The sequence below is a fragment of the Meriones unguiculatus genome, chromosome 10, assembly GCF_030254825.1.
Source record: "Meriones unguiculatus strain TT.TT164.6M chromosome 10, Bangor_MerUng_6.1, whole genome shotgun sequence".
Taxonomy (NCBI): Eukaryota; Metazoa; Chordata; class Mammalia; order Rodentia; family Muridae; genus Meriones; species Meriones unguiculatus.
Genome location: NC_083358.1, coordinates 13,369,295 through 13,384,630, shown reverse-complemented (window position 1 = coordinate 13,384,630; position 15,336 = coordinate 13,369,295). Strand labels below are relative to the sequence as shown.

Genomic DNA, 15,336 nt, shown 5'->3' with positions numbered 1-15,336 from the left:
TCCCCAAGTCCACTGATAGGGGAAGTCTTCTTTTCCTTCCTTCTGATCCTAGTCAATTAGGTCTCATCAGGGGTGGTTGCACTGTCTTCTTCTGTTGCCTGGTAATGCTGCTCCCCCCTCAGGGGGAGGTAATTAAAGAGCAGACCAATCAGTTCATGTCAGAGACATATAATATAGGATAAACCTACTAAAAGCTGTATACCTAAAGAAACTAATCAAGAGGGAGGACTCTTGCTAAAATGTTCAATCCCTATCTAGAAAGGCAAAGAGGATGGACATCAGAAGAAGGAGAAAAGAGGGAACAAGTCAGGAGCCTGACACAGATGACCTCTGAAAGGCTCTGCCCTTCAGACTATCAATGCAGATGACTTATAGGCAACCTTTGGGCGGAGTGCAGGCAATCTTATGAAAGAAGTGGGAAACACTAAGATCTGGAGAGGACAGGAACTCCACAAGGAGAGCAACAGAACCAAATCTGAGCACAGGGGTCTTTCCTGAGACTGCTGTTCCAACCAAGGACTATGCATGGAGATAACCTAAGACCCCTGCACATATGTAGCCCACGGCAGTTCAGTATCCAAGTGGGTTCCATAGTAATAGGAACAGGGACTGTCTCTGACATGCTTAGGAATTTGCTTAGGGTTTGCTGGCCCATCTGAACTGCAAAAGGAATTCTTGCAAGGAATTTTTTTTTTTTTTGGCCAAAGTAGAAAATAGACTTTGGACAAACAAGACATTCTGTGTTCTAGATCACACATGCTAATTCAGTCACTTGTTAACAAAGATAACTTTTTTTTTAATGGCTATGGATCATTTCCAAATATTGCATATGGTGATGATAATATGAATTGGTACAGTCTCCTCTTTTGTTTTCTGTTGCTCTGGTAAAAATATGGTGACCAAAAGCAACTTGGGAAGGAGATTTTATTTTGACTTACGTGTCCAGACCTCAGTCCGTCTTTGATGGTAACAGGGACAGGAATCTGGAGCTGGGAACTGAAGCAGAGACCATGGAGGAGTGCTGCTTACTGTCCTGCTCAGCCTGTTCTCTTAGGCTGTCAGGATTACCTGTCCAGGGGTTGGCACTGCCCACAGTGGGCTGGGCCTTTCCACCTCAATCAGTAATCAAGAAAATGCTCCAAAGGCTTGCCCGTAGGCCAGCCTGATGGAGACATTTTTATCAGTAATGCTTTCCCTCTTTCTAGATGACCCTAGCTTATTTCAAGTTGACAGAAAACAAACAAACAAATAAACTAAGCAACACACACATAATGAAATGTCACATAACCTGGCACAAAGATAGGCCATGCAGAGGAAAGAAAAAGAATATACCTCCAAAATGGTAAAACAAACAAACACCATGGTAACTCCAGTATAATAAATATGAAGTATTGCCAGTGTTGAGATTTCCAGGTTGTGGTCATATACGATACATAGGTAAGACATCACCACTGTGGGGGGCTGGATGTTGGGTGTGTGAGACTTTCTGTATCAGTTTTGACCTCTCCGGTGAACCTGTCACTACTTCCACATAAAAGCACACTTACTACACCTGCACAGTGATTTGTGGCTGGCCCTAGATCATTCAGTGACAGTCACCACCAATCTAGGCAGGAAATCTCACCCTGGCCCGGTGAGCCTTTTGCTTTCCCTCCCCTGATAATCCACAACTCCACCCTTCAGAAACGAGTTCTGTCTGCTCTCTGCCTACCACGCTCCACCATTCATTCCCAGTCGGAACACAGGCCACAGCCAGCATTTTGATGAAGCTGCTAAGTTTGCTAGGCAATCAGGGGAGGGAGTCCCTCCCCAGCAGAGGAGTAATACACACCCCTATTCTTAGTTCCCAAGGCCATGGTCTCCACCCTCCTGGACTTCTCGGAGTTGCACATGGTTTTTCAGAAGCAGGAAACGTGATACCCAGGGCAGGAGAACTCTGAATAATAGTGTGTGGACTGGGGTCTATCCCCAGGAGCCTAGTAACCCACAGCCCATGGATTAGTCTGGTGACCCTTCACTCCCCCTGGATGTATATGTCCTGGCTTTGTTCTTATTAGCAATGGCAGCTAAATCCTATATTTTGAAGGAAAAAAAAATGGTGGTGGGGGTGGTCCAAAAGATAACCTACCAATTTTAACCTACACATAGAGAGGAATGTGTGGGTCACTTGGCTCCACCATCATTTTCATTGGGTTGCTTTGGGGTCACCATCTGGGATTGTTCTCCCTGTTTTATGGGGGAAATAGGTACATGTATTTTCATAATGTGTAGCATGCATATCCTTTGGGGTTTCCAGCAAGGAATGATGTCTTTAACGAATGCCTGACATTACCTTGTGTGCAGTTGTGTTTCTGTAGGATTCTGTCTATTGAAATGATTGTCTTGCCCTGGGTACAGGGAGATGGGAAGCAAGAAATTAGGGGCCGGGGAGATGACAGCTAATCTGCTTGGTCTAAAGGTCTGATCAAGCACTTAAGTGTTTCTCATGCACAAGAATCAACTGTCAACAAACTTTATAAGCTTAGCAGAATTTTTTTTTCTTTTTCTTTTTTTTTTTTTTTTTTTTTTTTTACCGATTGGATAAATGCCAGGTGTGACTGCATTTGGCTTCCGTCAGTACTGTGGTGGCAGCTCAGGTCTCTCTCTGTGGCACTCCTCTCCCTGTGTAGCCTTGGCTGACAGCAAATTCCTGATTGTCTCTTCATTCTGTTGGGTATGGACTGTTGGGATTACAGCCCATGCCACCATACCTCGCTCTACTTCATTTTTTTTAAGGATTTGTTTCATGTTTAATTATGCGTAGGCATCAAGGTAATGCTCATGTCAGAGTCATTGCTTCCCAGGACTGGGTTACGGGTGGTTGCGAGCTCCCTGATGTGGGTGCTGGGAACTGAACTCGGGTCCTCTGGAAGAGCAGTAGGCTGAGCCAGCTCCAGCCCCTCTAGGTCTTTCTGTATAGAGTGAGCTGAAGCTTGTGTGTCCTGTCCAGCTGCACCATTCCCTGATGTCGGGAAACTACGAGCACTCTCTGCCCTGCTGGCACCCTGGCTTTCCTGGGTCCCAAGTCAGCAACATTTCAGCATCCACCATTGTCACCGAAACCAAGACTTTCTACTTACTTAAGGGCCAGTCTTATCACAGCCACTGCACGCTGTTGTATTTGGAACACCATTTAGCCACTTTTTCCCACTTTTTTTTTTTTCTAAACCTGGGCACCGTGAGAAACCGTGATCTGGGTATTGTAGGATCTAGTGTCAGTGATCTGGTCTGAGAGGGCCTTTGGAAGTGGTTCACATCATGTATCCACCACTCTTCTTGCCACGTGGCATTAGAGCAAGGACTTGCTTGACACAGAGATGCCTCCTCCTAGTTAAATCTATTAAATATCTTCTGTTTTTCTAGGGCACTCAGCTAACAGCTTGGTTAGGGCTTATGAATAGCTGAGTCATCTTTTCCAGCTGAGGGAGCTGAGGCTCAGCAATGTTAAGTGGTCCAAAGTCGGTATGGTTTCCAAGGACGCTAGCTCGTGATCTTTGCTCCAAGCTTATGAGCTGGGTGAGCGCCCAGCCTAAAGGCCGCCATGACAAGCCAGCTATCTGGCAGCACAGCCCGAACCCATTCCTGGGTAAGACAGCAAGGGAAGCGGCTCTTAGCAGCCCTTCCTGCATCTGCTCCATAGCATAGGAGAGATCCTGCTATTCTCCTCAGTCTGACTTAGGCATCGCAGTCTAGACTAGAATTCCCAAGTTTACCGTTTAGCGCTGGGCATTGTCGCAGGAGTTAGGTCAGAAAGAGGTAATGTTTAATCCTGTTCCCCACAGTTCACCCAGACTTAGACGTTTAGAATGTCTCATAGACACGAAGGCTTGGAAGAATGGCCCCAAGGTCTGTCCATGCAGAATCCTTCCACAAAGACCATGCCCACTAGAACTTGACTATAACCAATCCTGACACCTCTAGAAAGGCTGATTTGGGGTCAGTTCTTCCTTGTTCTTTGCTCTGTGGTCTCTTTTAAGATGACACCCTGCAAAGGAGGATGAAGTAGTCCCTTTTGTAATTTTTTTCTTTTTTTTAAAGTTTTTTTATTATCGTTTATTATTATTAGTTACATTTTATTAACTCTGTATGTTCAGTATTTTTAAAGATTTATTTTGTGTATGCAAGCGCATGCAAAGCCGTGTGTGTGTGTGTGTGTGTGCGTGTGTGTGTGTGTGTGTGTGAGTGAACATGAGCTTTCTCTCTCCTGGAGCTGATGGTTGTGAGCTACCCAACATGGGTGCTGAGACCCAAATTCTGGTCCTCTAGAAGAGCAACAAGTGCTCTTAACTGCTGAGCCATCTCTCCAGCCCCATGCTGTTGTTGTTAATGTAGGGTCTCTCCTGTCTCCACCTTTCTAGTGCTTGGATTACGAGCGTGTTCTGTCACATCCAGTTTGTGATCACGCATAAGTTCTAGGAATCAAACTCACACCCTCTTGCTTGTTTGGCAAGAAATTTCCTAAGTGATTCTCCCCCAGCCCTGCCCTTTAATTTATTCAGAGTTATAAACACTTCTCACCACGTTACCTCATTTGTCCTTAAACTCACCCCGTAGCCCTGGCTGACCTGAAACTTATGACCCTCTGGGATGCCAGGATTACAAGTATGTGCCACCAACCCTGGCTACATACTTTTTAAGGGTGATGCAGGCTTAGCGAGGACATTTCTGAACCTTGGTTGAATCTTTCCAGTTAGTGCTATCTATTCCATTGTGGCCAGGCCTGCTCTTGTTGTCTCCCTGACCCTCCCCCCAATAAATGCAGCTCTTTGGAGCACATATTTAATGATAACATGAACTAGAAGACTCCTTGGAGCCTCTTCCGTGTACCGAGTGAAGCCATGCACAACCCCCAGCCTGGAGATCCAGCCGAGTCCCTCACATGCTCCCCGGACTTGGCAGTAAAAGCTGTGTTCTTCCATTCATTCCGGTGATGTATAGTCTCTCTGGGCGTCTAATGTTAAACAGGGGAATTCCGACATGTTCCATAACGCATTTACTGTAACTTGATACCACGAACTATACTTGCTGTTATTTATCATTTCTTTTTTTTTTTTTTCTTTTTTCTCTCATTCCAGCACAAAGCCAAGGTGGAAGCAATGACCCTGGACCTGGCTGTGCTCCGTAGCGTGCAGCATTTTGCTGAAGCATTCAAGGCCAAGAATGTGTGAGTGTTTCAGTTCGGGGTTATACATCACAATTCCTTGCTATTGTAATGTCTTTATCAGATGAACGCAATCGCGCGAGGACACAAGGCTGCAGTGCTCATTTATATTGGCGCTGTTAAGGTGGACCGTATTTTCCTGACTCTGAGTCACCCTCCTTATGAGATGTGTCATCAATCTAATAACAGCTTCCCAGACTAAAAAGAGAAAAAGAAACGACATTATTAAAACCCGTAGGGCTGATACACACTGGGGCAGTTTGAAGACTGTTCCAAGTATGTTTGTTCCCTGTTCCAAGTATGTTGCTGTGTATCTATCAGAATCTCGGAAAAGCTTACCTCAAGGGCATCCGGCCACCTCACCTTTTCTGTACTAACGGGGCTGAACCCCTGAGCGTGCTGTCTTCTGGTGCTCTGCGAGCCTTTGGTACTTGGACGTAGGGTGTGTATATAACTCCAGACACAGCTGCGGGTTGTAAGACATCCCAACCCCTGGGGCCTCCTGGTACTCAAAGACCTCGTTGGTTCTTCCATTTACTACATGGAAGTAAATGAGCATTCTTCATCTGCTCTTCTAAATGCCTTCATTGCAGGGGTGGTGGCAGGGGAAGTGATGGGCTGAATACACTACCACCCTCTAACAACCCCCACCCCTTCCCTGCAGAGGAACAAGGAAGAGAAGAGAAATGAAGAAGAGAAAGAAAGAAGAGAGAGGGGGGAGGGAGGGCACGAAGCCGAGACGCAGGCTTCATGCCGATGAAAGCAGTGATGGCTAGCTCTGTTATAATTATAGTATTTCGTTCCCAAGGTTTATTTTTATGGTTGCCTCTATAGGGCAGGCAGTACTGGTTTCTCATTTACCACAGTGGCTTCGGTTTCATTAATAAATAACTTCACTTAATTTTATTTTCCAATGAGGTGATTGAAGTATGAGGATTAAGTTAACCATAGCCCAGGTGGTGCCAAGTTGGGGGATAAATGGTGTGAATGATTCCAGCATGCCTGGACTGGTAGGGCTCAGGCTAGGCCATGATACAGTTCCCTGAGCAGATTAGAGGTATGGGGGGAAGGGGATCTTCAACCAGGTATTCAAATGCTACTGTGTTACCTGGTTTCTAGTCCTGAGCCCACTCAGGTCTTCTAGACCATCCAGGTATTTCATCTTTGCTGAGCAAACAAGTGGCCTATTCCTTAAGTAGAGTGTCCTGGTCATAGTTCCATAGACTTGTATTGTTCCCAAGTGAAGACCCCTTCGATGACTCATAGGCACAGCTAGATCCACCACCCACTCTGGTCCTGCCAATCAGAAATGCGACCCCCACCGTTGGCTCTTTCCAGTGCCCTGTCCTTACTCACTGGCAGCCCTTGCCAGGACTATCCATGGGGCTGGAGACCCGGAGCAGCACCAGCTTGCTCATTTATCTATTCATCTAATCCTTCATCGTTTACTTAACAGGCATTTGCTGAGCACTTCCAAATTTCAGGGCACTCTTCTAGGTGGACATTGCTGGCCACTGGGAGCCAAGTGACCTCAGGCAAGCCACAGCCTAAGTTGTTGGCAAGCCATGATGCTGCCTCCTCATCCCAACATGCCTGTGGTTGTTGAGGGACCAAAATATTTTATTATTGTTGTTGTTATTATTATTATTATACTTTATTCACTTTGTATCCTGTTTTTAGCCCCCTCTGTCATCTCCTCCCAGTCCTACCCTCCCTCCCTCTTCCTCCCCTAGCCATCTCCCCTGATCCATTGCAAGGGAGAGTCCTCCTGCCTTACTGTCACGTCCCATTAGAACTGCCTGGATCCTCTTCCTCTGTGGACTGGCTAGGCCGCCCTACCATGGAGAAGTGATCAAGGAGCAGGCAACCAAGTTTATGTCGGATACTGTCTCTTCTCCCCTTACTCAGAACACACATGGAGACTGAGCTGTGTATGGGCTACATCTAAGCAGGGGTCTAGGTCCTTTCTATACATGGTCTTTGGTTAATACATCAGTCTCTGCAGCCTCCCCTGGGCCCAGCTTCATTTTTGGCTTTGTTGGCCTCCTTGCAGGGCTCCTGGAAGGACTAAATTATTAACAATCCTAGCAGAATTAGTACCAGCTCATTTGAGGAGGGGGGTTCAGTTGAGGGACACACATTTAGAATGCCTTGCCTGCACCTCTGGTTCAGTTCTGAAAGCACCCTTTCATGGTGGGAGTAACTTTATTCATTATATAGATGAGAAGGGTAAGGCTAGAAAGATGGAGTTAAAAAAAATTGCATAGGTAGCAATTGGTAAGTAGCAGAGCTACAGCTCTGTATGGCCCTTTACACCAGGATTCCCTCTTGACTCCTCTAGTATGTTGTCTTTTATTGCGATGGTAATGGAGACTTGTACTCAGAAAACTAGTGGATTTCTTAGGGTCCTCAGTCGTTGATGGCAGAGAGAGGACTCTGTTCATTCACTCTGTTCACTGTTCCTTCCTTCCCACCTCTCTGATTAGGTACTGAAATGAGGGTCTAGGCTGAAGAAGGCCATAGCCCCATCCTCCATAGCTCAAGACAGGCATTAGATTTTATTCAGTAAGTAGTTCAGCAACCATCACACTTAAAGGCCTTTTGTAATCACTGACCCAAACTCTTGGAGTGGAAAGATCTCCCATTTTGCAGTAATCTTTGATTTTCAATACTCGTATGTTCAGGCCTAACGGCAGTTTCCCTTAGAGCCTCTCCATGCCTTATTCTTTCTGTGTCTTAAGAGTATAGGGTTGCATGCAGAGGAGAGAAATACTGCCGTACTGAAAATATGTATAAAAAAGGCAGTGATTTTTCCCTTTTGACATACTGCCAGTACCGAAGTTTTCCTCTGGAAAGGCAAATGACAGCCCAGTGCTAACGGTCTTCGGATTCGGAAAGCTGTCAGAAGTGAATTTAAGTGCTGGTGACCAGGCTGCCAGAAAAACACGTGTAACTCTAGTCTTATCATCGCCTCCCATCTTTAGACATTAAAATTTCCTTGTGTGTAAAACATAATGACAAATGAAAGAAAGCCTGCTGGTTCAGAACCAGTCTCCCCCCCCCCCCCTTTTTTTTTATATTGTGCAAGCTGGACCAAAGAGAGGAAAAGCCCTTCAATGTAAATTCCACATGGACGCTCCATTATGCTCCATTTAATAGATCTTTTCAGAGCCTGCGCATGAGCGCCCTGGAATAGCATCAAGGCTCTGTGCAATCTTTGTTGCAAGTGTGACCTCTCACCCTGGGACGGGCAATGCATTTATTTTGTCACTTGGAGATGAAAAAAAAAAAAAAAGATGAAAGCTGAAGGCAAAACACTGGTGGAAAATGCAGCCTGTCGGGGAAGCTGCAGAGCTGGCGTCTCCCTGCCTCAGGGAGACTGGAAATCAGACTCCGTAGACATCTTCTCTTTGGAGTGTGGGGTCGGGAGGAGAAGACTGCTGTGGAGCAAGCAGGGCTGGTGACAGCTATGGAAGCAGTAGGGGCTGACCAGACCTTTCCCTTCGTGCTCTACATGCAAATATGCTAAATTCTTTTCCTGCTCTTGTGTATGCATATGGACGTGAGTGTTCCTGTACAAGTGTGCATGTGAAGGCCAGAGGTTGGCAATGTCTATCTTCCTCAGTCGCTCCCCATACTGAGGTGATAGGTGTGTCTCCCTTCGTCTGCCTGCCATGTGTTTGGCAGTTTGAATGAGAATGACCCCCATAGGCTTATGTTTGAATGCTTGGTCCCCAGTTGGTAGACCTGTTCAGGAAGGATTAGGAGGTGTGGCCTGGGAGGAGGTGTGCTGCTAGAGGTAGGCTTTGAGATTTTGAAACATTTAAACAGTCCCAGTGTGCTTTCTCTGCCTTGTGCTTATAGATCAAGATGTAAGCTCTCAGCTTTTGCTCCAGTGCCAAGCCTTTCTCTGCCATGATCCCACCATGATGGTCATGGACTCAAACCTTCAGAAACTGTAATCCCCAAATAAACTCATTCTTCTACAAATTGCCTTGGCTGTGGTGTCTTAGCATAGTAATAGAAAAGTAACTTAGGCAGTATGGATTGCAGGAGCTTACCCTTGGGTTCTCATGAATGTGTAGCAAATACTTTACTGACAGCCAGCTCCTCAGGCCCTGTGCAAAGCCCTTATTCATGTATTCTCTGTTGGCCTCTTACAATAATCTTAGACTCTTGCATTATCACTCAGTTTACCAAATCAGAAGATCCAAGTACACAAAGAGTCTAAATAATTTTCCCTTTGAATTGAGTATTAGAGAATTTGAACCTAAGACTGTCTGCACCCAGACACATTCAGGACACATGACTACTTGCAACAATTGTTCTGCTGAGGTTCTGTGCAGACTTCCTACCCAATCTGCCTCCCCGACTTGTTTGCTCATTGCGTTTTCATTCATTTCTTCTGTCATTTTCCACTTACTGAACTGGGTGGTCAGCTCGGGAACCTCAGTCTGCTGCTAGATGTTTCTCCCCAGAGTTAGTGGTGATGGTGGTGGTAGTGGTCAGCCAGTGTGTCTCAAGCCAAATTATTCTGGACATTACTGGAAAGTTCCAAACAAGAGACTGGCAGTTTCCGATCAAACTGTATTTTTTAAAATATTTTTTGTTTGTTTGTTCATTTAAATTAGGATTTGGGAAGGGAGCAGGACTCCATAGTGCCTATAGGCAAGGGAATCTGTCAGTGGGGAGCAGCTGGGGAAAGTCTCTTTCTGATTCATCACTCATTGGGATGCCCTTCTGACAGACTCCAAAGCCTTAACTCATTGGCGATGGCGTCTTTCACACTTTCAATAGGACTACAGCTGCTTCGTTTACCAGACTAGGAAGCCTACACCTCGAGGCATAAAACGGCTCAGTGAGCCAAGGACAAGATGTTCCAGAAGTGTGTTCTTTCTCACTAGAGTTCTGTCGTTCCCAATAAAACGGAAGGCTGTGTTCCAGGCCTTCAGCCTTCAGAGTCAGGAATGGCACACCATAAAGGACAAGGGTTACTAGGATTCCCGCTGCCAGCCATCTCTCACTGGCCAAGGGCTTCATTTGTCCTGGAAGCAAACTGCAATTGTAGAAATTCATATTGACATAGTTGTGCAATTCTGAAGGTTTCTAGAATGCCATTTTTCATCATGGGTTTCTATTTCTTGTCTCAGCTTTCTGTCTCTAGTATAATTTAAATAAATTTGGCTTCATTTCACCAAAAAAAATAAAAAAAATCATACTGAAATGTGTTTTATTTAAAGGTTAAAATAAAGGTTTTCTATCCTTTACTTATTAAATGTTTGAGCAGAAAAATCTTTAGCAAAGTTGTTTATTTTTACTTTCCACTAGATGACTTTCAGAACTGGGACTACTATCCCGGCATATTATATTCTTGGATTCATATTCCAGAGTTCTGCCTCTTTTCCATCTATAGAAGTGGGTGGGCTATAAATTATTAAATAAAACCCAAATTTTGAGGGATAAATTACCCAGAAGACCAATGTGTAAATTACAGATTAATCTTTCCTTTTCTCCCTAGCTCAGCTTTGCGAATAATGTTCTAGCCAACATTTCTGCATCAGTCTTTGCTCACCGTGAGAAACGCACCCTGCTTCATGCACCAGGGGATCCTGTTGCTTTGCTTTTCCTCACAGTATGAAAACTCAAGGAGAGAAAGCATGGAGGCTGATTTTCACTGTAACAGATGCTCTTTATTCAGATCTTTGCTATGACGTTTCGGGGGCGTTTTATGAAGTCCACCAGTTCATTGTTCCTCTACCTTATATATTTTCCATCTTAGCTCATTGAAAAGCCACATTATGGGTCATTTAATATATCTGGGAACACTAGGGAACAGCTCGTCTCTTACGATTTCTTTGCTTTTTTGCTACTTAACCCTTTAGGTGTCAAATATTTTTACATGATATTTTTAAAAAGCATTTCAAAATTATGTCATATAATAATCTTGTATTAAACTAAAAAAAAAAAACCCTATCAAGTAATAAAGTATAAGGCAGGGCTCAGTATATTTTCCTGTCAAGGGCCAGATAGTAAAGATTTTATATTTTAAGATGAAGAAATGTCTTTGCAAAAAGTCAGTTTTGCTTTTGTAGCATGGAAGCAGCCATGAGCAGTGTGTGTCAATAAAACTTTATTGTTGAAAGAACTGTAGGCAGTATGTATCGATAAAAATTTATTGACACAAGAACCATTGGCAGTGTGTGCCAGTAAAACTTTATTGACAAACGTTCCATAGCTAGACTTTTCTTCAGGCATACTATGTTAACCTTAGGACAACAGCCCACAACTTCTCCTTTAGTAGAAATAACGGCTTTTGGAACGTCAGCAGAATTTATATTTCAATTTCAGCTCCAATGCAATTCTTTTTTCTTGGAAAAGGGATCATGTGACTGGTTATGATGGGGAGGTACATAGAGCTAATCTGTGCATGATCAGTTTCACCACTATATAAAAGCTGCCATGGGATAGAGACTTAGTAGGTGGGAGAAAGGAATGTGAGTAGAACACTGTGCTGTGCTAAGTTTTTTGGGAAAAAAAATACCACCTTATGAGAAACAGTCAAAGTAACACCCTGGATATCATCAAATAGGGAAGACCCTGAAGCCCTAATGGGAGCTTGAAGGCGGATAGTCATCCTGGTGATGGCTGTTATTTAGTGGCTATTAGTCATATGTCATACACAGTTAAGGGGTCAAAGGGCAGGTCCAAAAAACGAACAAACAAATAAACAAAAAACCCTACCATGTCTCCCTTTTCTGCCCAGTTCAACAAATGCAACATTTTATAGGTCAAGAGATTAAGAATCCTCTCTAAGGTCATGCTAGCTAATAACTGGTAGGCTAGGCTAGATCTTAACCCCAAGTCTCCACTGGGCTCAGCAAATTCAACTACTTGGAGAATAAGAGAGATCTTACTTATTTAGGAAAGGCACTGAGTAGCACACGTTGCCAAAGGAGGTTTGTCCCATTAATTGGATGGATGACAGCCCTTGCCTACTGGGATGATTATTAAGGTCACTTCTAGGTCAGAGTTGATGCTTTGTGAAGCCAATTTTCTATCACCAAGAGGAGACTTGTTTTGCTGAGATACATAAGATACATATAAAGGAGGTTAGACAGACCCATCAGAAAAGAGGCTCAGCCCCTCAATTAAGGTGCCCAGACCATTTTCTTCCAAATGTCTAGGAGGTGCTTCTCCACGGAGTCCTCTTAAACAGAAATGGCAGCTATTTGCTCTCATTTACAGTTGTCTATATACATTTACACCAAATGTCAGCGCTCATTTCCCCTCAGTTCCAACTTGTCTTCAAAATGATGCTTATCAGTAGACAGACGAAGGCCAAAGGGTCATCTCGCTATGTATACCTCTGAAGCAGAACCATTACTTTTACATGCAAACTCAGCTCTGATTCTGACCTGCTCAGGGGCATCCTAAGGCGCAGCCACTGCACTTGCTGATGCGGTCCACTCCGTTCTCAGAGACAAGGTCAGCTTCTTGCATCTTTGTGGATTATCTACCCCCAACCCTATGCCTCTACGCTTCACAGTCATAGAAACATCCGCAGAATCTGCATGCCGGCTCCAGCTGTTACTTTACACTGTTCCCTTGTACCCGCCGGTCACCTGCTTTGGGGATGACTGCGTGTTTTTGCAGAGCCTCCTGTTTCCTTCCTCTCGCCTTAGCTCCACTTCCGCACCAACTAGTCATTCCGTAGTGCAGCCGTTCGCAACCTTCGTGAATGCCTGTGACCCTGCAATACAGTTCATGTTGTGCTGACCCCAACCATAAGATTACACGTGGCTACTTCATGACTGTGATTTTGCTGCTGCTGTGAACCGTGATGTGATATATGTGACACCCCCCGCCCCCCCCCCCCCCGCCAAAGGGGTCATGACCTACAGGTTGAGAACTGCTGTCTTGGAGTATCATCAACACACCCAGCCATCACATGCACTCCTTTGGGCTCCTTTCCGTTTTCTCTGTTGGTTTTTTGGTTGTTATTGTTTGACCAAGCCCCAGAGGATCAGCGGCATCACCTAATTCATTTCCGGCTTCATTCTGGAACTTGTCTGTTACCTATGAAGATGGTGACCTTGGCAAATTACTGCCTCCGTGGTCCCCAGGTGATTCATCAGTGAAGATGAGAAGAGGCGGTTAAAGCGCTCTGGGGTTGTTGAGAGGATTAAGTCGCATGCTCTCCTCATAGTATAGCGCCTGATGACGGCATGTGCTTAAAAGAGAATCCTCCCTGTCGTCATCATTGTCTCATTATCCTCTTCTGTTGTATTCATCACACTGCGATGTGGTGAGTTGAGAGGACTTGGTAGATGGATGGATGGGAAGAGGAGCGGAGGAGGAGGGAAGGCCAAAATGGGGACTTATAGATCCATTTGGTGAGATACCACTTTTAATTTCATTTTTGGTTTGTTAATTTGGGGGACTTTTTTGAAACAGGAAAATTTGATAGCCCAGGTTGGGCTTGAGCACCTGACCCTCCTGCTGCCACCTCCTTACTGCTGGGATTCCAGGCTTGTGCCACCATGTGCAATTCCAAACTTGAATGTTAAGGCACCAATTCTCGACCATTCAATGTTCTTGGACTGATCCCCCCTTGCGTAATGTCTAAATCTTGGGAAACAGCCATTAAAGATCTTTATTAAAATTATGTCTTTGTGTGAGGGTGGGAATGAGGAGCTATGTACACAAGCGCAGGAGCTCTCAGACTCCAGAAGAAAGGGGCTGGAGTTACAGGCAGTTGTGAGCTGCCTGATGTGCGTGCTGAGAACCGAACTGGGGTCCTTGCAAGACAGCCGGTGCTCTCAACCAATGTTCCAGCTCCTCAGCCCCAGAAACTGCTTCTTTATAGTAATCGTACTTAACATATTTTGTTTAGGCAAGCAGACTAAAGGTGTACTACAAAAATGTATGAGTCAGAGTCAGAGCTCCCCAAGCTGGCCGTGAACCCTCTTTCCCCTTCAGCTAGGTTCTTCTTGGAGTAGAGAGAGACTGACGCCCAGTCCAGTCTATGGAACCTGTTCTTTGGCCCTTACGGCGATCACCTAGGCAGTCAGCTTTGCAGCAAACACATGGCAGTGTTAATATCAGGTCACTCTCAGGGATCCCTTGACTTATGTAAGCCTTGCTGAATGCGTTCCGGGGTCTGTTTTTCAGCTGTTTCCTAACCTGCCTCATGAATTCCACTTGGTTTTCTTTCTCTTGTACCGTTATTTCCAACCCCATTGTCAAGTCAGGATTCCACGTTTACCTAATTGACACATTGAGACACTGCTCAAACTACAGTGATATCATATTTTAATAACACGGGGAGCATCTTGTTCCTTAGTAAATTGTTGAGAAGTTAATTCTTGTTAGCCTAAAAACTTGAATATCCGCTTGAAATAAATCAGCTGCGCTATGCCGTGCTGCCTGCCACGAGTCCCCGAGGAAGACTCCATTTGCAGATATACTTCTAGTCAATCACTCTGCTTTGTATTGTGCCTGCTTTCTTTTCTTCATTTTGGAAGCATTGATTCGGAACCTTGTCTATCAAAAACCATAAATGCATCCTCTCAATTAGCAGCCTCTTTCTTCCTTTCACCAACATGGCCTGGTGCTACAATTTAGCCACCAGCTGATTCATGATAAGAAAAAGGCACTGGACAGGCCAACTAGGGCTAATGAGACTCTGTCTCAGCGCGAACCAACAAGCACACTAAAGTTGGTATGACCCACACATTGATAACCAGAATCAGGCAGCAAACTGCAATCTTACTGTTCGAGAAGCATGTAACAGGTATGTTGACAAATTGTAGCTTGTGGAAGTAACACTGAGCAGAATGTCTCGAAACTGAAGGGGACGGCAGAGCTTGGATTGCTTACAACCGTTCTGGGAAGTCTCAAGAGATTGATGCAGCCATTCTCTCACCTGGCTGTTACAGAACCAGCTAGGAACCCTTCACAAACACTGATAGACCCATGCTACCCGCAGCCATCCTGCCCTATGGCCCTTTGGGCGTAGATAGATGGGGAGATAGTGAGACTGAAAGATGTCCTAGTTTGTTTCAGTTGTCAACTTGACACAGCGCAGAGTCATCTGAGAAGGGACTCTGAGTTGAGGGAATTTCCCAAATCAGATT

General features: G+C 44.9%; 1 protein-coding gene across 5 annotated transcripts in view; it reads left to right on the top strand.

Annotated features, from left to right (window-relative positions):
• Positions 1-15,336, top strand: part of Wwox (WW domain containing oxidoreductase) — a 906,316-nt gene that overhangs the window by 242,067 nt on the left and 648,913 nt on the right. For all 5 annotated transcript variants that reach the window (XM_060391914.1, XM_060391916.1, XM_060391917.1 and 2 more), the window contains exon 6: positions 5,115-5,203. In XM_060391914.1, coding sequence (XP_060247897.1) covers positions 5,115-5,203 — 89 coding nt within the window. The remainder of the gene's footprint in view (positions 1-5,114; positions 5,204-15,336) is intronic.